At 36.6% G+C, this 22730-nt stretch overlaps 1 protein-coding gene across 5 annotated transcripts in view; it reads left to right on the top strand.

Annotated features, from left to right (window-relative positions):
• Positions 1 to 22730, top strand: part of hdac4 (histone deacetylase 4) — a 197188-nt gene that overhangs the window by 155184 nt on the left and 19274 nt on the right. For all 5 annotated transcript variants that reach the window (XM_052606715.1, XM_052606716.1, XM_052606719.1 and 2 more), the window contains 5 exons: positions 965 to 1072; positions 2628 to 2683; positions 4492 to 4579; positions 9310 to 9429; positions 10660 to 10757. In XM_052606715.1, the coding sequence (XP_052462675.1) occupies positions 965 to 1072; positions 2628 to 2683; positions 4492 to 4579; positions 9310 to 9429; positions 10660 to 10757 (470 nt within the window). The remainder of the gene's footprint in view (positions 1 to 964; positions 1073 to 2627; positions 2684 to 4491; positions 4580 to 9309; positions 9430 to 10659; positions 10758 to 22730) is intronic.

Raw genomic sequence — 22730 nt, forward strand, 5'->3', positions numbered from 1 at the left:
TGTCTGCCCTAAACTCCCAACATGCCGTGCCCTTTGGGTTGTGCATTAGGTGCCATAAGAGCCTCTTGCTTCTTTGTGATCATGCTGTTGGTGTGTGTTGATCTTGATGTGTCGTTTTCTCTTCCTGATTGCTCAGCAATCAAGCTCCTCTGTGAACGAGAAGGGCACAAAAGAGGATGTTTGGGAACGGTTGGGTGCGAAGGCCTCATGTACTCTGCTCTGTCTGTTTGCTGTCTGCTTGAGTAAACATCTCACTTCTGTCCTGTGGAGTCTGTCAGCGGTGAGAAAACACTGGGGCGAGAGACTTCCCTGTCCTCATAGACGTGGGTTCATGAGGAGACTTGCTAACAACTGCTGAATATTGTTCAGTGGTCGCTAACATAAGGATGCACAATACCATTTAACTCATTGGGTGTATTATGAATTTTCATGAAACATTAAATCTATTGATAACATAAAATGCACAACTATATTTACTCTTTCTTGTTTTATTTTAATTAATTTCTATATAGATTTTTTTTTTATATTGACATTTTTACATATTGTTTTATGCTTTTTTTAAAAAAATATCTGTAACTTTTAATATGCATTTTTATCCACAAACATATTTTTTTTTACATTTATATACATTATATATATATATATATATATATATATATATATATATATATATATATATATATATATATATATATATATATATATATTTACATTGTATGTATCAATTTTATATTTTTATACTTTATTTATCAAGCTTGATTTTTTTTTTTATTAAGTAGAACCAATACAATAATGTATTGAGTAAAAGGTACCAAAGATATAAATCCTATCAGCTAACTTAACTTGTTTATTTAAAGATTTTTTTATAATTATTATTATCTTTTTTGGGGGGGAATCACACTTGATAGCATTTCCAGTGTCATCTCTAGCCTAATGCACCAGCCCTGTGTTTGTGTGTGAACAGGTTGACAGTGACACTATCTGGAATGAAGTTCACTCGTCCAGTGCTGCTCGTCTGGCTGTGGGGTCTGTGGTGGATCTGGTGTTTAAGGTGGCTTCAGGAGAGCTCAGGGTAAGACTGACACTCTCTCACACACTCAGGGCTCACAGATGTATGATTTATGCTCAGCCAGTCGGAATTTGGAGCATTTCACAGATGTGATTTCAGTGGAAGCTTATTTATGCCACGGAATAATAATAGAAATAAAGCTAAATAAAATAAATAAATAAAGCTTTTTTCCTCACAGTTCTGACTTTTCTCGTTTTTTTTTCCTTGGGAGATATAAATTCAGAATTGCGAGATGTGAACTCAGATTTCCAAGAAAAAAGTCAGAATTATGAGATGTAAACAGGATTCTTGAGAAGAAAAGTCAAAGTTGTGAAATGTAAGCTTTCAATTGTGTAATACTGTATTAAATAAATAAATAAAATGTATTTCCTGGCAGAAATAAGCTTTTTTATATTTCCCCTCTGGCTTGTTTGACTCATAATGAGGTGAGTTGCAGCCTCTCTAGTGTTTGTCTGGGGTCAGGTGACCTGGGGAATCCTCAGAGCTCACAGGAAGTCACCCAAAAGACTACTCTCTACTCACATAATGCAAAGATTCCAGAGCGTAACCTAACCCTGACCGAGCTCCCGCCCACCCCAGTAACATAACACTCTGAAATACATCTGTCATCACTTTCAAAAACACACTACACCTACATCATCCACAATCATCAGCTGCATTCCAAACACTTCTCCTTCTCTTTTTTTACTCTCATTCTCTGGATATAATAATATCCTCTGGAGTGAGGAAGGGTAGCAATATCATGCAGATGCAGGCAACCCAATGTGAAAAGTCCTCTTTCTCTCAGTAGCCGTGGGTCGGCATGCGGAAACTTGGTAGCATCCACTTTGGAATGATGTTTTTGCACCACTATTATACTCTGTCCAAGCCAGACTCAGTGCAACAGATTCTAGTGTATTCTATCCTCAGTGGAAGAGAAATGCTGCATAAAATAATATAAGACAAAATCACAGCTAATCAATAAATAAATATGGATGTGCAGTCAGCCAAAATATGTATAAAAAATAAATGAGTTGATCATTGCTAAAATAGCTATTGAATTGGAACTAATAGATTAAAATGTATTGTTATAATTAAATATTGCATTAAACTTCCCAAAAAAGTATAAATTATCCAGCACTGAATATTGATTAGAAATTGTCCCTTTATATATTTATTTTAATAATTACTTATAAATTTTTTATAGAGACAACATATTTAATTACATAGAAATAGCTCTTTTTGGGTTCAATGTCTTTAGATATTTCTAAATCCTTTGTAATCCTTAGTTTGTTCCCCCATTCTATTCTCTTTTTCCCCCATTTTTATTTTCTTTCTTTATATTAAATGTTTATATATATATATATATATATATATATATATATTTATTATTATTATTATTATTATTATTATTTTTTTTTTTTTTTTTTATTTTTTTATTAATGTATAATTTTAATTGATTTTTTTTTTTTTTTTTTTTTTTGATCATCTGTCGTACATTACTTTGAAATCAAATAGTATTTCAAGACTTTAAGGTCACTTCCAGGGTCTGAGACGCTTTGTGTTTTTGTGTTGACAGAACGGCTTTGCTGTGGTGCGACCTCCAGGACACCACGCTGAGGAGAGCACTCCCATGTACGTCACTGTCTCTGTGTGATCTCCAACACACTCCACAGCCCATATCAGCATCACTTTAAACACACACAGTGCCATACAGCAGTGTGACACACACTATCCTCTCACGTAAATTAATTCCAGCACTCTTCTCAGCAAGACAACAGGACTTCCAGCTCTCACGCTGGCTGTCGCTGAGGTGAATGCAGCACAGTACGCCGATGTTATCTCCACTATGACTCGTGCCAGATTTATTTGGAAGGACTAGCGTGTGTTATAAACTGCATTTTTCTTGAGTAAGGTCGACTTTGGAGTGTGTCTTCTGTATCCGAGAGGGATTCCTGTAGTTTGACTAGACTTGATTAGAGTTTTGACTCTACCATAGAACTCTACTAAAATATATAATTAAAAAAATATATGTTTTTAAATGAAAAATCTAATAATTTTTACTGTAAATCCATTCAATTATAGAGTATAAAAATAACAAATGATTATAAAATATTTTATTTAATTATTAATTTAAGATATATGTCAACCGTTTTACCACAGAATTGTCTCTATTCAAAACGAAAGATATTTTAAATTGTTTATGTGTATAATTTGAGAAATGAAAGCAAATTGCCCCATTTTCTTGATTTTTACACATTGTAATAATGACTTCATTTGTCTAACTTAAAAATTCAACATTGTTACCTAAGTATTTGTAAGAAAAATTACTTGAAAAAAATAATCAAACAAATAGTTTTTTTTGGGTGAATATATTTATCATTGCACTTAAAAAATAATGTTGAAAAATATTCACTGTGAAATTTCTAGAAAACCGCAAATTACTACAAAGAAATGTCTAGAATTATTAAATTAATTGTAAGAAAAAAATAATCAAATACTTTTTCTGGATGAATATGTTTGTCAGTGCACTGAAAATTTTTTTTTAAACAATTTTACTCTGAAATATTACAAATAATTACAAATAAATGGTAAGTGTTATTGACATAAACATGAAATTTTTCATTCAAAAACGTAAAGGAAAATTGTATTTTCTTCTACTCTAATCATTTATGTTTTATTTATATCTTTGAAAAATAATATTTTACTGTCTAATTACAAATCAACATATGTAACCATTCATTTGACTTCACTATTTCAATCAACATTTTCTGGAGTTTAAGCACTTCTTTTTACTGACTAAATGCTAAAACATGAAACAGTTTCAGGTCTCCTCTGTACTTTATTCCTGAAAAGTACAATTTATTGCCGATCTGGAAGCATTTTATTGCATGCTTCAGACTTTGTTTGAGCTGATTTGGGTACACAGGGTTCTCGATGCTCAGCTCAGCAACTTGAATGCAGTCTTATTTATCTTAAAGCTTGATGTTTTATCCAAATTAATGTCAGGGATCATGAACGTGGGACTGAATTCCCTCTAATTGCCGAACTTTGCTGCTCTTAAAGGCTGGAGCTTCACAGCCGCTCCTCCCATCTTTATTCCCAGTGCGTCTCCCTCATTACGGAAAGGTTTGAAGTAAATGAGTGTTCCTCAGTCTCTATGGTGAAAGGTTAAATAAAAGGATTGTTCCATTGATGCCGTGTTTGGGGAGCAGACTGAGGTTTGGTGGGCCAGGCCCTGTTCTTCCGCTCTGATGTCAAGCCAGGACGCAGTGGGTGAATTGTGTCATTAGTGAAATGAGACAATCCATCAGGCCAGGAGGTCTACTTCTCAGACGCACACGATCAAGCCCTCCACCACAGATCACACACCAGCTGACTGCCCCGGCTCTGTGCTCTCTCTCACATCATGTTTTGTGCTTTTTGTTTTTGACACATAACAGGGGATTTTGCTATTTCAACTCGGTGGCCATTGCAGCCAAACTCCTGCAGCAGAGACTCAACGTCAGTAAGATTCTCATTGTAGACTGGGTAAGTTCAGTCAGTTTATATTCTTTTTATTAATAATGTCCCTTTTCCTATTTATGTGCCACTAGAGTTACCAAACTGAATTCTACAGATAATCTCATTTCTCATTGTCCCAAACAGAGACATTGGTGCATATATTAACAGTGGAAAAAATGCACCCATCATTTTCAATAAATCACAATTTTTTTTTTATTCTTTTATCACAGTGTTATAATTTTCTTTTTTTGCTAACATAATCAGTGCCATGAGTGGGAATTAAACATAGAATATGCTAGAGAAAAAAAAAAAAAAAATATATATATATATATATATATATATATATATATATTAATCTAATATTAATTTTATAGCAAAATATTAATATATTTAATAAATTAAGTATTTCATTCAAATTAAATATTTGCAAAACATCAAGAAAATATGTAAATTATATTTCTTTTGCATTTATATATATATATATATATATATAAATAACTTTTATTAAAAGTTAGTTAGTTAATATAAATGTAATATTATATATGTTTCATTTATAATATTACTTTATAATAAAATATATTATTTCATGCATATAAATTTCAGAATTTAAATATTTATAAAACATCATAATTTCTATTTGTGTATGTGTGTTAAAATTAAATATTTTGCACATTTTTTTTTGCAATGTAAACAATTTATGGAATTTTAAATGCATTAAATATTTAAAATGTTTTAAATGAATTAAAATATTACAAAATATTACATTTTATATTTTAAATGCATTCATTTATTTTTACTAATTTATTACTTTTTTTTGTAGATAAACTATTTTATTGTGTATAATGAAAAATGTTTCATGGCATGTGGGACGTTATCTGTCTGATCTTCGGCCAGTGGTAGCCTGAAATGGGTTCGCATGCACAGGAAGACATGTGGCATCAGGACATCAGGCCTTTTAAATGTCTTCATTTCCTCCTGTCTGTCACACGGGGAAGCTGACCGTGACACAGTGGCAGACATGAAACAATTTTTTTACAGAAGAATACAGTTCTCTTAAACGGCCCTCCTGCATCACAGACGACTCAGAAAAGATTTTTACACACTTATCATTCCAATGCGAACACAACAGAGTGTCAACATGTTTTTCAACAACATCTGACTTTTACGTTGTTTAACAAAATACAATTGTTTGATGCTATTTTGACTGGTGTTGGCCAATATGAAAGACAACACAGGACCCTTGATGGATCCTCTTCAGTTTGTGTACAGAGCAAACAGGTTTGTGGATCATGTGTTATTTTCTGCAACATCTTGATAGACTTGAGACTTAGGCAATGATCTTATTTGTGGACTTCAGCATGACCTTCAATACCATTATGCTGGATTTTCTCTCTGACAAACTGGCTGAGCTCTCCATGCTCACCCCGATCTGTCAGTAGATCAAGAGCTTCCTGTCAGATTGGCAGCAGCTATTGAGGCTGGGCAAACTCAGCACTGGTGCCCCTCAGGGATGTGTGCTCTCCCCACTTCTCTTCTCCCTGTATACAAATTAATGCACTGCAAAAGACCCTTCTGTCAAGCTCCTGAAATTTGCAGCTATTGAGGCTGGGCAAACTCAGCACTGGTGCCCCTCAGGGATGTGTGCTCTCCCCACTTCTCTTCTCCCTGTATACAAATTAATGCACTGCAAAAGACCCTTCTGTCAAGCTCCTGAAATTTGCAGATGATACTACCATCATCGACCTCATAAACAACGAGACGAGTCTGCTTCCAGACAGGAGGTTAAAGAGCTGGCTGTCTGGTGCAGTCACAACAACCTGGATCTGAACACGCCCAACAGTTGAGATAATAGTAGATTTCAAGATTTCAAGAGAAACTCACCATCATGGACAACACTGTGGCTGTAGTGAAGTCATTCAGGTTCCTGGGCACCACCATCTCTCAGGACCTGAGGTGGGACACTCATTGAATCCATTGTTAAAAAGGCCCAGCAGAGGTTGTTCTTCCTTCGCCAGCTGAGGAAGTTCAACCTGCCACAAGAGCATCTGAAACTGTTTTACTCAGCCGTCAATGAGTCCATCCAGTGTTCATCCATAACTGTCTGGTTTGCTTCAACCACCAAATCAGACATCAAGAGACTACAAAAGACAGTCAGGACAGCTGAGAAGATTATTGGTCCCCCTCGCTCAACTTCCAATATCTTTACACCTCCAGAGTGAGGAAAAGGGCCAAGAAAATCACTTTGGACCCCACACACCCAGCCCACTCTCTCTTTCAACTGTTGCCCTCTGAGAGCCAGGCACAAGAACAGTTTTTATATTCAGCCTGAACAATTCAAAAATTCTGCATTATATTGCATTATTGAATTTTCTGTTTTTTTTCTTAATGTTACATTTCATCTCCACTGTGTAATTCCTGTGTATGTCTACAGTGCATCATGTATGTTTACACTATATCTATACTTTCTAAACAGTGGTGGACGAAGTACACAAATCAAGTACTTGAGTAAAAGTACAGATACATATGGTAAAATATTACTCCAGTAAAAGTAAAAGTACTCCTTTTCCAATTTTACTCAAGTGAAAGTACAAAAGTACTCGAGTTTTTATGTACTTAAGTAAAAAAGTACTGCAAGATAGATGTTTGCAATTTTACATAGGCTACTTAATTTAATTTTATATTAGCACATTTTTTTATAATCCTACTGCTCAAAATACCTGGGATTTTTTCCAAAATAACCACTATATGGAGTCAAAATATATTTTTGTTGTTGATATGGACTACGCTGATGAGAGTAATGTTCACTGTGAAGCTTACACTGTGATGTACCTGAGAGAAAACAGAGATGACCATCTGATTTTCACCAGTAAGAACAAAGTATTTTAAAGTTAGTTGTTTTACAGAACATCAAAGTTACAGTACAGACCAAAAGTTTGGAAAACTCATACAAAGAGTTTTCTTTATTTTCATGACTATGAAGATTGTAGAGTCACACTGAAGGCATCAAGGGCTATTTGACCAAGAAGGAGAGTGATGGGGTGCTGCGCCAAATGACCTGGCCTTCACAGTCACCGGACCTGAACCCAATTGAGATGGTTTAGGGGTGAGCTGGACCTCAGACAGAAGGCAAAAGAACCAACAAGTGCTACGCATCTCTCGGGGAACTCCTTCAAGACTGTTGGAAGACCATTTCAGGTGACTACCTCTTGAAGCTCATCAAGAGAATGCCAAGAGTGTGCAAAGCAGTAATCAAAGCAAAAGGTGGCTACTTTGAAGAACCTACAATATGACATATTTTCAGTTGTTTCACACTTTTTTGTTATGTATATAATTCCATATATAATTCCACATGTGTTAATTCATAGTTTTGATGCCTTCAGTGTGAATCTTCAATTTTCATAGTCATGAAAATACAGAAAACTCTTTGAATGAGACGGTGTGTCCAAACTTTTGGTCTGTACTGTATATATGACATGATAATAAGGCCTGAAGTTAGGAAGAACATTTTAAGGAAAAAAATAATAAAAAAAATTTCATAATGATTTTTTCCTTCTCAAATCTTGTCTGTGGTTTAAAAACACCCCTGGCCAAACGGGGTGCATCTCTTCCTACTTTGATAATTACTGTAGTTACCATGTTCTGAACATCACATCCTTTCTTTTCTAACCAGATGTAATCTATCTATCTATCTATCTATCTATCTATCTATCTATCTATCTATATGTGGCTGAATAAAAATATTTGGACATTTATAAAAATTACATCAACTTAGCACCAACAAGCTTGTTAGCTAGACAGTTAGCATCAGCTAACAATATTTACTTATTTTCAGTACGATGAACATTCATGTCTGTCTACTCGTCAAGTTAATCCAAACAATATACATATGTATAACGTTACTGTCGATAAACAATATAAAAACAGACGTCACATAGGACATTTTAATAAAACTGTTAACATTACGGCAGCGGTGAATTTGAACATGCATGAGTTATTGTATTTAATCTGTGTTGTTTTAAGGTTTTTTTGTTGTTGTGGTTGTTTTTTTTTTTTTTACATAAAATTGATGTGTCTGCATCGTCTGCACTCGAGCATTTGAGTGCATGGGCTTAAATAGATCTCTCTTTACAACGGATTTAGTTCCCAAACAACTGACAGTTTTGACCTAAATATGATTTTCAGTTACAATAATTAATCGAAAATTTCGACATAACTTACTTAAAAATTAGACGCACGCGCGCTCACAAGATCTCCCGGTTCTTACTTCTGGTGACTCGCACTAAACGGTTCATTTGAATCAGTGAGTGGTCGACTCCAGAACAGCTGCAATCGGATCATTCTAATTCGTAAACGAATCGTTTGGTGTGATTCGCCATCCGATTTAAAAGTTTCTTTTGAAAAGACTCAGTTCGTTCATGATGAATCAGACACCGCTTCTGAGTGTCGGAGCACGTGATATTATAGGGAGTAACGATATGTTTTATGAAATGTAGTGAAGTAAAAAGTACGATTTTATGCTTTGGAATGTAGTGAAGTAAAAGTAAAAGTTGCTCAAAATAAAACTACTCCAGTAAAGTACAGATACTTGAAAAATGTACTTAAGTACAGTAACGAAGTAAAGCTACTCCGTTACTGTCCACCACTGTTTCTAAACTATAAAGCTTTTTTTTTTCTAAATCTCTTTTTGACTTCTGATTTCTTAATGGTCACTAGAACAAACAGATAACATTTAAATGATATGTACTGTTGTGTATTAGGATGTTCACCATGGCAATGGGACTCAACAGGCCTTCTACAGTGACCCTAATGTCCTGTATGTGTCTCTCCATCGCTACGATGATGGGAACTTCTTCCCTGGCAGTGGAGCCCCTGATGAGGTGGGTTTTATGTGCATTTTCAATGTCATTTGATATACACTGCCATTCAGAAGTTTCAAAACAGGAAAAAAAAAAAAAAAAATCTGTAAAAAATGTTGAAATATTCTATGATTTAAATGAACTGTTTTCTATTTGTATATACTTAATATATTGTAGATATTTAATATATTTCTGTGATTCAAAGCTATATTTTCAGTATCATTACTCCAGTCTTCAGTGTCACATGATCCTTCAGAAATCATTCTAGTATGCCGATTTGCTGCTCAAGAAACATTTCTTGTTATCATCAATGTGGATAAGTTATGCTGCGTAATATTTTTGTACAAACCGTGATTCTTTGAATAAAAATAAAGAAGAGCTTTAATTTGAATCGTAGGTAATAATATAGAGGAAAAGTCTTTACTGTCGCTTTTGATCAGTTTAATTCTAAATGAAAGTATTATTCTTTTAATTCATCTCTTTTGTTTATATTTGTTTTCAATATAAATTGTTTGAACCAGAATGTATACCGAGCAGCTGCTGTTGCATGTAAATTAAAAATGCAAGAGAAATACAACATTTAATACCAATATTTAATAATATAATAATACCAATATTGGAATACCGCACTGAGAAAAAAAATGGGGAAAATTAAGAAAGAAAAAAATTCAAATTCTGCACTATTTCTTGGTCACTAAGCAAATTTGTGATATCATCCAGTGATTTGTTTGCACAGACAGATGTTCTTTTTATTTCTTTGGAAATTGTCAGGTTTTATACAGGTTTTTTTTTTTTTTCACTTGAATTTAACCCCACTGTATAATCTGAATATGTAAATATATCAGACATCAACCTGACATAAGTAGAGCAAAACATAGTTGTGTTCTTCTTTTCCTCTTATTTGTCTCCAATTCCTCTCAGTTATAATTAATGCTCATTATCATTAATTCCGGTAAGTCAGCTCCGGCCTCTGGACTAATGAGGGGATTGAAAATTAAATTGACTCCATGTAACCCTAAATTCTGGTATTAGTCAAAGTCCATTTGGCTTTCGAATAAAACCTCATTACAGTTGTACTATGGTCATAATTGTTCATCCTTTATAGGCTCTGTGATATAAGCCTTAATTTAGTGGTTTCCCTGGGGAAGTTTGAATGTGCATGATTCATAATGCTTGCTCATCTGCTCCAACAAGAACTTTTTTTTACTAAACCACGCATTTAATTGAATTTAATTTGTGGTTTGTCTGTAGGTGGGCATTGGTCCAGGCGTGGGCTTTACTTTGAACATGGCCTTCACCGGTGGTCTGGAGCCACCAATGGGGGACGCAGACTATCTAGCAGCATTCAGGTAACACCGTCATGTGTATATAACCTTTTACACCAAAACTAGCCACATTCTACATAAGCTTCACATAGCATGTTACGGTCTTTGTTTACAAATATAAAACTGTAAATGTAGTTCAGCATCTTTTTGCCATCATGAGCTGTCTTTTGTGTTGGAGTCAGCCAGGGTCATATATTTCATAGCAGTCAATACAAACAATGCTTTTTGTAATTAAAATTGTTTGTTAAACTAACAAGTGTACAGAAACTAGGGGTTGCACGACTACTGATTTCTACTAGTCGATTTTTTTATTTAAAAAATACGCGAGTTACTCGACTACTTGTGGTTCATGCTATTGTAAACGAAAAGACATTGAATAGTTTTTTTTTAATCAATAGACATTTATTAATTCATAGCCGTATGCAACAATTACATATGTAAATTGCCAAAACTTTATAATTATGACATTACATATGAAAATGTTCAAGTAACATCCAGTATTTGTATCTGTATTTGGGTCTGTAACAATCACAACATTTTTCATATTTTTAATTTTACATGCAACATAGATAAGATCATAGAAAGTAACAGCTACACGCAATATTGTAATCCTAAAATTCATGTCGTACTTGCAAACTCTGTACTTGCAAACTTTGTATGCATTATGGTTAATGCATGCTCGACTAGTCGATTGTTTCTGACAGCGATGACTACTGGTTGAAGTATTCAATCACTCAACTACTCGACCAGTCTGTGCAAGCCCTAACAGAAACATAGAATACTGTTGTATTGTAGCAAGGTGAAAATAGGAGCCACATCAGCTTTGTTGATTGTTGTTTTTGAGTAATTTTAGAGTTATAGTTTGTATTTATAGTTTTCATTTTAATTTTAGTTTCCGTTTTCATCACTTTGCTCAAGACCAGCAGGTTTTAGTGGCCGGTTCAGAATCCATGTTTCCCACTCAGAATCGAATGTTATTTGGAAATGTGCAAGATGGATCGAAGTTGGGCAGCCGGTGACACCATACTGATGAAAGAATCGGTAGATACTTGACCTAACTAATCAGAAAATGCTCTAACTAACACGGAGTGATATTTGCCTTACAGTGTTTATTATGTATTAATTTCAGTGAATACTTATTTACTCCCTCCGTCTATTTATATCACCAGCAGCTGCACAGATTTTATGTGGGCACATGTGCCAGAGAGTGGCCTGTATAGGGCTGAATTTATTGAAGGCAATGTCCTTTTATTGCAACCCCAGTGACCTCGAAGCCAATAGAAGGACTCTGTTTCACCACACTTTGTAACTCTAAAAAAGTATTTAATGATTGAGAACACAGTAGAATCCTAACTGACTCTTAAAAGCTAAAGGGGAAACACTCCACTTTGATGGGTTGGAGCAATTGACTTTTTCTTTTTCAGCCTGACATAAATTGTCATTAATAAAACTATTTCAAAGAGAAATCAAAGGTTCTTTTCCAAAACCGGCAACACAGGCAACAGCTTCTATGGTGAAACCTCATAATTGACCAATTTGAAACTATTGTGGTGTTCATTGACTTTGATTCATTTTTGCTTATTTTGGCAGTGCATTAAGAGATTGCATTTTTAATGTGAACTTTAGATGTTTTCATTAAATTTGTCACAGCACATATGGGATTGTCTTTTGTACATACTTTTTTGCTTTTGTGTCAGCTTCATGATCTCTTAAAGTGAAACCTACTTAATAGATAGGTAAATAGAGCCAAACCAACTCACTAGTTTAATATTGTTAACTGACACCCATATGACAGCCAAAGAGTGTGAAAAGCCCCATTTTCACAGGGATTTTCACGAGCTGTAAGCAGTTGTTAGAGAATTGGTTGGAGAACGGGGTCTTGTAACAATTTGTATAAGCACTGCTCATCCGTTGAACTGTCCCTTTTATCTGTAGCGGGGGCTGATGGGAGTCTTTGATGGTGAGCCAGTAAAGCTGAGCCCCATTAGCATTGGTGTTTGAGGCTATTAATAACCCCCTCCCTCACGGTGCGTTGCACGGCCGATTCGAGATGCTCTTTGAAGAGGGGCCTCCGTGCCCAACGCGTTCAGGCTGCTTCGGCAGGTAGATGGCTAAAATATGGCCCACTGCAGGGCGATGATAAGACAGGGATAGTCCTACCTCATCCATTTAAAAAAAAGAAAATGACCACCTCCTTCTCTTTGACCCAATCAGCACGCTCTCAGTCTTTCCGACTGTTGTTGTAAATCTCTCCCCAACATTTCTTCGATAAATTCCCTCCCCTCTCCGCACGCAGGGTGTAAGCGATGCCAGCTGAGTCCGACCAGTCTGTGCATCTGACCTCAGATCTCCCCCTGATCTCATCTGCATCAGCACCCGTATTAAGATGCTCTGGTTCGGCCATTGAGAATCAGTCAGTTGGAAAAGCTTTTAAGCTTTGTAGTTTGATGCACATCTTCCTTCGTGAAGCCTGCAGGGATGCGACTTGTTCTCAGTTGCTTTATGTTTCCATATGACTCACAGATACGTGTGTTGCCAGCTGCTGTACTCAAATGCTGGTGAACACCTTCAGTCTATTGGTCCATTCATATGGATTCATCCGGGCCTACCAGGCGTTTGCACCTAGAATGCCCTCATCCCCCTGTAGAAACATCTGCTGTTTCAGAGTAAACAAATCCTTGTACAGCTGCGTTGTCAGATGTTGTCCCTCACTTTTAGATAGCAAAGAGTTCATCTGCAATGCACACAATTCTTATTGAAAACCATATTTCAGTGTTTTAACACACTATCTTAATGTGTTTTAAACACTTAATTGTTTGGCATAAATGATATGACCTTGTAATTACTATGTGCGATTATTTACATTTTGAAAATTAGACATTTAACTAGTTCAAAAATAACAAAACATTTGCAGAAACTGTTTATCTCTGTATGTATAGTAAGTTAAATTGTTCAAAATATATTTAATAATTTACATAAAAGCAGTTATTACTCATTATTTCAAGTGTTTAATTTTGTTTTATATATTGATATATTTATTACACCTAGAAAATGTTATGAAAAAAAGCTTGCTGCTAAATGACTAATGATAGTATTATTTTAATTGAATTAAATTCAAATCTGCTCATCAATTAAACTCCATGTTAAGTGACTCAGAGTTGTGTTCATGGGCAGCAGTTATCTGTGTGCACCCGTGATCCACCCAGATGAGGGGACTCGACTCACTCCCACCGCTCTCTCTCTCTCTCTCTAGCCACTTTCACACTGCACGTCGGACCCTCAATATTTCCAGAACATTGCCGGGTCGCCTTCTGTGTGAAAGCAACCACGTCCCGAAATTGATTACCGAATTGAACCCGTGTTGGGGACCTAGTAACATTGGGGGGTTTGACCCGGGACGAGCGCTGTGTGAACAAAAGCCAGATCTAATTCCGTATCGAAGTGATGACGCGCGTTATCGCGCGACTCTTCTACCGGCTGTTTTGAAGGAAGATCAACATTTGCGACGAAAACATATGTGCAAACTGTAATGAAGCAGAGATCAGTTAGTTACTCACTTTCCGCGCTGACGCTGAGTTCGTTTGCTTGCTTCAGTGAAAGTATAACGTGCCTAGCGTTGTCGACTCGTACATTACACGTCATGCGCTGATGTCACGTGTCGTTACGGGATCTTCAAGGGTTGTGTGTGAAAGCACGCACATATCCCGGTTAATCACTGGAAGTGTGAAAGTGCCAAATCTAGCAACCAGGGACCAATTGCAGAAACACTTTACCCCTGCATTTGCCTGAATGGCAGTGTGAAAGGGGCTTCTTTCTCTCTCTCTCTCTCTCTCTCTCTCTCTCTTTCTTGCCCCTTTCACATTGCCATTCCGGCAAATACAGGGGTAAAGTGTTCCTGTAATTGTTCCCTGGTCGCTAGATTCTCGGCGTCAGCGCGGAAAGTGAGGAACTAACTGATCTCTGCTTCATTACATTTTGCACATATGTTTTCGTCGCGAATGTTGATCTTCCTTCAAAACAGCCGGTAAAAGAGTCGCGCGATAACGCGCGTCATCACTTCGATACGGAATTAGATCTGGCTTTTGTTCACACAGCGCTCGTTCCGGATCGATTACCGCAATGTTACTAGGTCCCCGACCCGGGTTCGATTCGGTAATCAATTCCGGGACGTGGTTGCTTTCACACAGAAGGCGACCAGGCAATGTTACGGGAATATTGCGGGTCCGACGTGCAGTGTGAAAGGGGCTTCTCTCTCTCTCATGTTTTCTGTCATCAGCTGCTCCGCACAAATGTTTCTCAGTGTTTGATTTAATGATCCCTCGAGACAGAGGCAGAACACAACACTTCATATATTTCTGTCTACTGCCTTCTTGCTCACGCCTTTCTTTCTTTCTTTCTTTCTTTCTTGTTCTCTATCATTTCTGTCATTTTATTTATAAATGTTTTGTTCTTTTTTTGTTTTTTTAGTCTTTGTTTTTGTTGTAAATTTGTATTTTTCTTCCTATAATCCTTCCTTTCATTTGTTTATACATTGTCTGTTTTAATTATTTATGTTTGTTCTTTCTTTCACTATTCCTTTAGTTTTTTTTGCCTTGTCTATCTTTTTGTCTTTTTGATATTCGTTTTTTGTTTATTCATTTGTTCTTTGTCTATTATTTTATTTGTATTATTCTGTCTTTTGTCTGTATGTTGGTTCTTTCTGTCTTTGTTTTTCATTAATTATTTCTGTCTTTCGGTTGTTTCTGTTTTTTGTCTTTAAATTGTTCTTTCTTTTTTACTTTGTTCTGTCTTTTATTTTGTATGTTTGTTCCCTCTGTACCCTTCTCTTTTTCTATTGTTCTTTTGGCATAATTTGTTTTTGTCTCTCTTTTGTTTGTTTGTTCCTTCGATATCTTTCTTTAAATTGCTTGTTTGTTTGTTCTTTTTTCTTATTTGTTTATTCTGTCTTTCGTTTGTTCCTTCTGTATCTTTCTTCCTGTCTTGTTTTCCTTTTTTTCTCATTTACCACTTTCCCTCTTAATGCATGCCTCTTTCTTGCTCCCCCTCCTCTCTCTCTCTTTCCCCCTTCTCTCCCTCCACTTGTCGTGTTTCCTCCTCAGCGATGTTTTGTGGGCCTCTCGAGACAATGCATGCCTTACGGGCAGCACCTTCTTATTTACCCAGCCAGTGCCACATTGCATTTGCAGGGGATCAACCCTAGGATGAAGAAAGGGAGAAAAAAGATAAGAAAATTGGCTGTAATGAAAACCAGAAGCCCAGGCACTCTCACCATGAACTTGGAAATGGAAAGGAGAATTGAAGTTAATTCAAACCAGCTTTTTGCAATGCCAGATGACAAGGCTTTGAAGTGCCCCCCTCCCCACTTTATTTTTTTCTGTTAGACGGGGGAGCGATTGGAAAAGCCTTTGAGACTGATGTATAGCCATGTCTGGTGTTAACCCTTCACTGGCCGCTTTACAAGTGCAGGATCCTTCTGCTCCAAACCGCTCTTGGCATGTTCCAGCTCTGGGATTTGGTGGAACTATGAGGTGGGATCGGTTTTCGAGAGCCTCGTGGTTCCAGTCCATGTAATTTGTCTCAGTCCATTGCAAGGAAATTTGCGCAGGCTAATACTAATTACCAGTCATAAATCCTTGCATCATCTTGCACGTCATGGTTGAGTCTTCCTCATCTTCAGATCCGTTTTTTGCTTGCCCCCTGGCAAACATGACAGAAAGTTTCCCTGGATAAGCTTTTGGAAACAGGATTCAGAGTTTCGGGTGGAGCGGATGAGCATCTAGAGAGATGGAGGTTGCCGTTTGTCTTGTTCGTGCCATGAGAGGAAGACTTTCCAGAGTCTTTGTGTGTGGGACAGAAAGAATAAGTGTTTACAACATTGTATATCCCAGACACATGGTCCTGTGCTCTAATGCCAAGCTCCGCTGTCTTTCCACTGACCCCACAGCGAGGCAGATAGGCCACCACTGGGGAGAAGAGGAGGAGGAGGATGATGAAGACCTTCTCACGCTCTGTAGCCTTGTGTTCCTGAGACTCCGAGACTGTTTTCACACTTGCTCTGATTGTTTGGTCTAAACCAGTTTGACAAATTGTGCACCATCATGTAGTTCACATTAATCGAAGTTTGACTATTTGTTCATGTCTGTCTTTCTTTTACTTGTTTGTTTGTTCTTTCTTTCTTCCTTTAGTTTGTTTTTGTTCTTCCTTCCACACTTCATTCCGTACTCGGTTTCATGTCCCTTTGTTTACCTATTCTGTTTTTTGTTTGTTTTTGTTTTCTTTCTTTCTCCTTAACTACTCTTGATTGCTCTTGCATAAATTGCGAGCTCACATGAACGTATCATTTCAAGCAGTCTCATGTTCCAAAACGATGTAACATCGACCTAACACACTCTGACATCAAAAGCTTTGTTGCGAAAGTGCTTTGAAAGACAAGCACAGTGTCTTGTGTTAAGGCTTGATGTTACCACACAAAAGTAGCAGTAAGCATATCAATAGCTCTAAATTAATGTGAGAATTCATGTCGCTATTATATACCTAAATATTCTCATTTGTCATGTTTGACCAATCTATATATTTATATTATAGAAGGCCATTTCCTCCATGAGATAAAAAAAAAATAAAAAATTCGTAATTGCAAGTTTATTTCTCACAGTTCATACAGTTCAGTTTATATCTCGCAATTTCGAGTTTACATATCACAATTTTGACTTTTTCTTCTTAATCGTGACTTTGTTTCTCGCGGTTGCAAGGTTATAGACTTTCTTGCAATTTTAAGTTTATATCTTGCAATTGTAACTTTTTTTGCAGAATTGCGAGATATTGACACACAAGTGTGTGTTAAGTAAAGTTTTTGTTAAAGCAAATTCTAAGAAAACAAATCAATTGTGAGGTGTTTACTCACAATTGCAAGTTTATAAGTGGAAATTGCATGATATAAAAGTCAGAATTGCGAGAGAAAAAAAATTAAATTACTTTTTTTACTCCTTGGTGGAAACAAGTTTATATATATATACATAAACCAGTATTTATATATACATAACATGTATATTATTTATACACGCGTAATACTGTTTATTCGTATCAAAATTACTTACTGAAATCAAACTTCAAATGAAAAATCTTTTACACAGTAATTACTCTTACACAGTTCACTTTAACAGTGTAAACAGAAATGGTTTATTTTACATTGATGAGGTTGGTAGAATGTTTAATTTGATACAAGGAGAAAACAACATTTTTGTGAATCGTCCAAGGCACCATGATTAGCAGCCAATGCTGATAATCTCAAAGTGGCTAAAAAACTTTTTTACCTGGCCAATATCTAGTCATGTCTGCTTTGGATTACTTGTCATATCTGCTTGCAAGTTTCCAAAAAAAATAAATGTATGTTAGAGCATAGTTTTGAGTAATTGTCCTCCTCCTATTCGCCCTTGAATTTCAGTTGCAGTGATAGAGAGAGAATCCAGATAGTTGCTTTCTTCCAGTTATGTCATTAGTGAATCTAAAGCCCAAGCCTGCAGTCTGCAGAGATCCTCTCTGTGAGTTGTCATTTACTGATCTGACTGTCAGACGGATGGTCCGCTGGATCTGAAAGGGCCCCTGTATGTGAGTTCTGGGGGAACATGATACTGTGTTCAGGTGCAGCATGTGAGGCCATGAACATTTCCCAGCGGCCCTCTCTCATGGTTGATGAGAGGTGCAGCGTATGATACATGCTCAGTGTTTGTGAAGAACTCCAAGGAAGTCCATAGAACTGTTTGAGGGACTGTACAGTTAACTTTTTGATCCATTGATCTAGAAAAGCTATTCCTTCTCCTATTTTTCTTCCTTCAACGCATGTTGAATGAACATGGTGTTTTCTACCGTTTTTATTATTTACTATATACCGTCATGGCCAGAAGTTTTGGCAGTGACATTAATTTTGTGTTTTGCCAAGTTTGCTGCTGAAGCTGTTGTAGTGTTCATTCACAATGTTTCTAGATTATTGTGTAGAGCGATCCGATGCATTCTAAATAATTGCTAAAACTTCATTGGCCAAAAAATTTACTTTACACAAATAAACTAATTCATCCAGTGGCTGATGATGCTGAATTTGTTTTGGCCAATATGTTTGCTGGTTTTCTCTTAATTTTTTTTAGGGCCGGGACTCGATTAAAAAAAATAATCGAATTAATTAGAGGCTTTGTAATTAATTAATCGAAATTAATCGCATTTTAATCGCATATAAATATTTGACCTGAGAACAGTGAAAAGTAATTTTTTTTTCACATGAATTTATAGTATACCATTGAATAATGACTGAATACATAAGCTTAAGCAACAAAATATTGTTTATTTTTGTTCAACCAAGTCCAGCAGACCAGTGCAATTTTTGCCATGAAGTGTAGCAATAGCATATTTAGAAACAATTTAGAAATAGTACATTTCAGAAATTCAGGAAGCTTATAGGTGCTGGAACCTTCTGTAAAGTGTTTTTTAAGTAAAACACAATACTGTCAATTACATTCAGAACATTGGAAACACTGACTATTAGAAAACATCTCTCTGTTGCTTCAGAGGCCATAACATACTAAGTCCAACTCTCAATAACCTTGGCCAAAACAATAAAGATTCCAACATAAACTGTTGCACCAACAAAATAATACATAGTTCAACATAAAGTGTAAAGTCCACGCTAGCTGCTATATGTTTTGCGTTGAGGTGATACTTGAGGCTCGATGTGCTGCTGCGGTGATATGCGAACGCTAGTTGGTGCTCCAGTATAATCGGTCCGCCGAAACTTATCGAGTGAGAAACGTTCCGCGGTGCAAAAATAAGTTATTAAAAATGCGGGATTTTTTTTTCTGAAATTAATTAATCTTAGTTAACGCGTTACTTTTGGTGTAATTAATTAATCTCAATTAACGCGTTAAAGTCCCGGCCCTATTTTTCTTATTTATTTATTTTCATTAAAGAGAGTTTGAGTAAATGTTTATTGCAGGGCACAGGATAGTAATAGTATTAGTAGTAACTTAATTCAAAATGAAAATGACATTGAAGCTTTTCTGAAGACGGTCGGTTCTTTTCAAAGATACATTCATATAAAAATACCTTTGGTGGTCAGTTTTGATATTGTGATGGGCCACCACAAATAACTCAATGTATGGGAAACACTGGACACTGCTATAAATCAAATTGCCATAATCTAAGTGAAAAAAACACATTCATAATTAATCTACTTTTAATAAACTACAGAACAACACAAACCTGATGCAGCGCGCCTAACATGAGCAGGGCTTATATGCTCCGAGAACGGACACTGCAATAGTGATTCAAAACACACAGGTCTGCTAAGAGCAATACTTTTAATATAGACACATTATCATTATTAAGCTGGACTGTTATACATTTTATTTTTAGGCGTACTACTTACAGAACTAAGGTGATTTTTCAAACTTGATGTGCTGTTGTGGTAGTTTCAATTTGCATATATAATATTCTGATCCAGCCCTACTGATTTGTTTAATAAAAATATGTTTAAGTGGAAGTGGAAACTGGCTTCCATATTTATTTTTTATGAGGTATAATAATGAAAATATCAATCAGTCCAATGTCAGTCCAGTAATTAAATAATAATCTATGGAAAATGTCGTGGCAAGGCTTAAGTCAACAAGTGTGGGAACCCTGAGCAGGTCACCATCACTACTTGAGTCTAGTTCCAGGGAAGAGAGGTGACGCAAAGACTTCAGAATAGCATGAATCTAGATATTTGTTTTTGTGTGTGTGTGTGAGTCTGGAGCGGACACATCAAAGGTTAAAGGGCTTTGACAGGGACCCTGTCTTCTCATGAGAAATCATGCCTTGGCTTCTCATCTCTGTATCCTGCTCTTGAGCCTGACGCCAGGTCTCTGTAAAACTCGCACGGGAGCTACTTCAGAGAAAACTTCACATAAGACCTGCAGAGCTGAGCGTGCTTTAAGAAAAAGGGGCCTGATGTTTGTGTTCCGATTTTTGTATCTGTGTGGTCTAGCCGGGGATTATTCCCACTTTTTTGAGGCAATTGGATTGAAATGCAGGAATGATCATATCCGTAAGCAGAAACGGCCATAAAGAGGCCAAATAAGCTGACAGTCAGCAGAGATGTGAGTTTGGATGGCTCCCACTTTGAGCAGGATGCAGCTACGTGGGTCATAAATCGCAGCATCCATGGCCTAATTAGTAAAGCTCTTTTTCATCTCCACATCGACGCTGTCTGATTCATGAGAGCGCAGGCTTTAAAGAAGACTTTTCCACACAGGCTATGTAATTGATCGTGCGGTTTCCAGAGAAGAGCCGTGTTTTTTGTGGCGTGGGGAAATGTGATGATGCAAGCAGTTTTGGCGGGCGGCTGAAACTCACTCGTCTCCGAACATCAAAAGGGAGGACGGAAGGTTCTGGCTGCTTGCCCGCACTGCTGCTGTCATACTGAGGACCCCTCTGTGAGCCTGTGGCCTGTGTGTAAAAAAAAACTATAGCTTGGAGGGAGACTTGATGTGGGCGTCCTGCTGCTGTTTCTGGCAGGTTGGGTGGCCCTCGATGTGAGGTGTCACCTGTGATGGAAAGTGTGACCGTTGAGCAAAGCTAATAGGCGTTTCTAGTCTGAGATCTTGACCTTGAAGAAACCAGTTCAGCCAAAAATGAAAATTCATTAATTCGCCCTCATGTCCTTCCAAAACCTGTATATATTTGTATTTCTATATATAGGATTATATTGGATTGGATTGATGACATTATATTGATTCAGTTTGACATCACTGAACCCTCACTTACAGTTCATCTTTATTTGATCTATTCACTTTATTCTAATACTTGAATAATGTTGTTAAATCTAATCTTTATCCAATTGCAAAATGAATACCCTTTTTTATACTGTCCATTATAGCATTGTGAGGTTTAAATTGATTGGTTTTAGTTTTGTTTTCCGTTTATTTATTCAAAATAGTAATAGTTTAAAGCTGCAGTAGGTAACTTTTGTAAAAATATATTTTTTACATATTTGTTAAACCTGTCATTATGTCCTGACAGTAGAATATGAGACAGATAATCTGTGAAAAAATCAAGCTCCTCTGGCTCCTCCCAGTGGTCCTATTGCCATCTGCAGAAATCCATCGCTCCCGGTAAGAAACAACCAATCAGAGCTGCGGTCCGTAACTTTGTTTGTGTTCAAAATGTAGAAAAATTTATATAATAAACGAGTACACCATGAATCCATTTTCCAAACCGTGTTTTGAGCTTGTCCTGAATCACTAGGGTGCACCTATAATAAGTGTTTATATTCAGACTATTTTAGATTGCTTCGGGGGTACCGCGGCGGAGGAACCCAGTACCTTTGTGATTCTTCATAGACATAAACAGAGAGAAGTAGTTCCGGCTACGATGTTCTTCCGCAAGACGCAAGCAGTTCTGTTTATTAACCGCTAGAGCGGCATAAGTTACCGACTGCAGCTTTAATACTGACAGTTTGGCCAAAACATTTAAATTAATTATTACTTTTGGCCAGATGTATCAGACAGAATTTTAATATCGTTGCATGCCTAACCCAAGACACATTTTTTATTTGATGCTGCAAGTTTACTTAAAACTACTTGAGCTAGTTTTAAAGTTCTCAGCATGTACTAGCACGAGTCGCTGTTGACTGTCAAAATAGTATCAAGCAAGCTTGTTAAAAGCCTTTAGACCTCCAGTAATTCGGGAAGTGCAGTCAGCTGGGTCGGTGTGGGGAGCAGGGGTGGATTGAAGTGAGGTTAGGTACTTTAGGATGGAAAATATAAAGCACAGCTGTGGGCCTTGGTCACCTTAGGAGCTGGGCCTTTTGCCCGCCTGTGGCAAGATGACAAGTGCCATAGAATATACAGTTTGTACAGTATAAAACCCATTATGCCTATGGGATGTCCCCACTTTTCACAAAAACAAACGTGTGTGTGTGTGTGTGTGTGTGTGTTTATTTCTGTGTATAGGATTATATTGTGTGTGTGTTTT

This window comes from Carassius gibelio, chromosome A9, assembly GCF_023724105.1.
Source record: "Carassius gibelio isolate Cgi1373 ecotype wild population from Czech Republic chromosome A9, carGib1.2-hapl.c, whole genome shotgun sequence".
NCBI lineage: Eukaryota > Metazoa > Chordata > Actinopteri > Cypriniformes > Cyprinidae > Carassius > Carassius gibelio.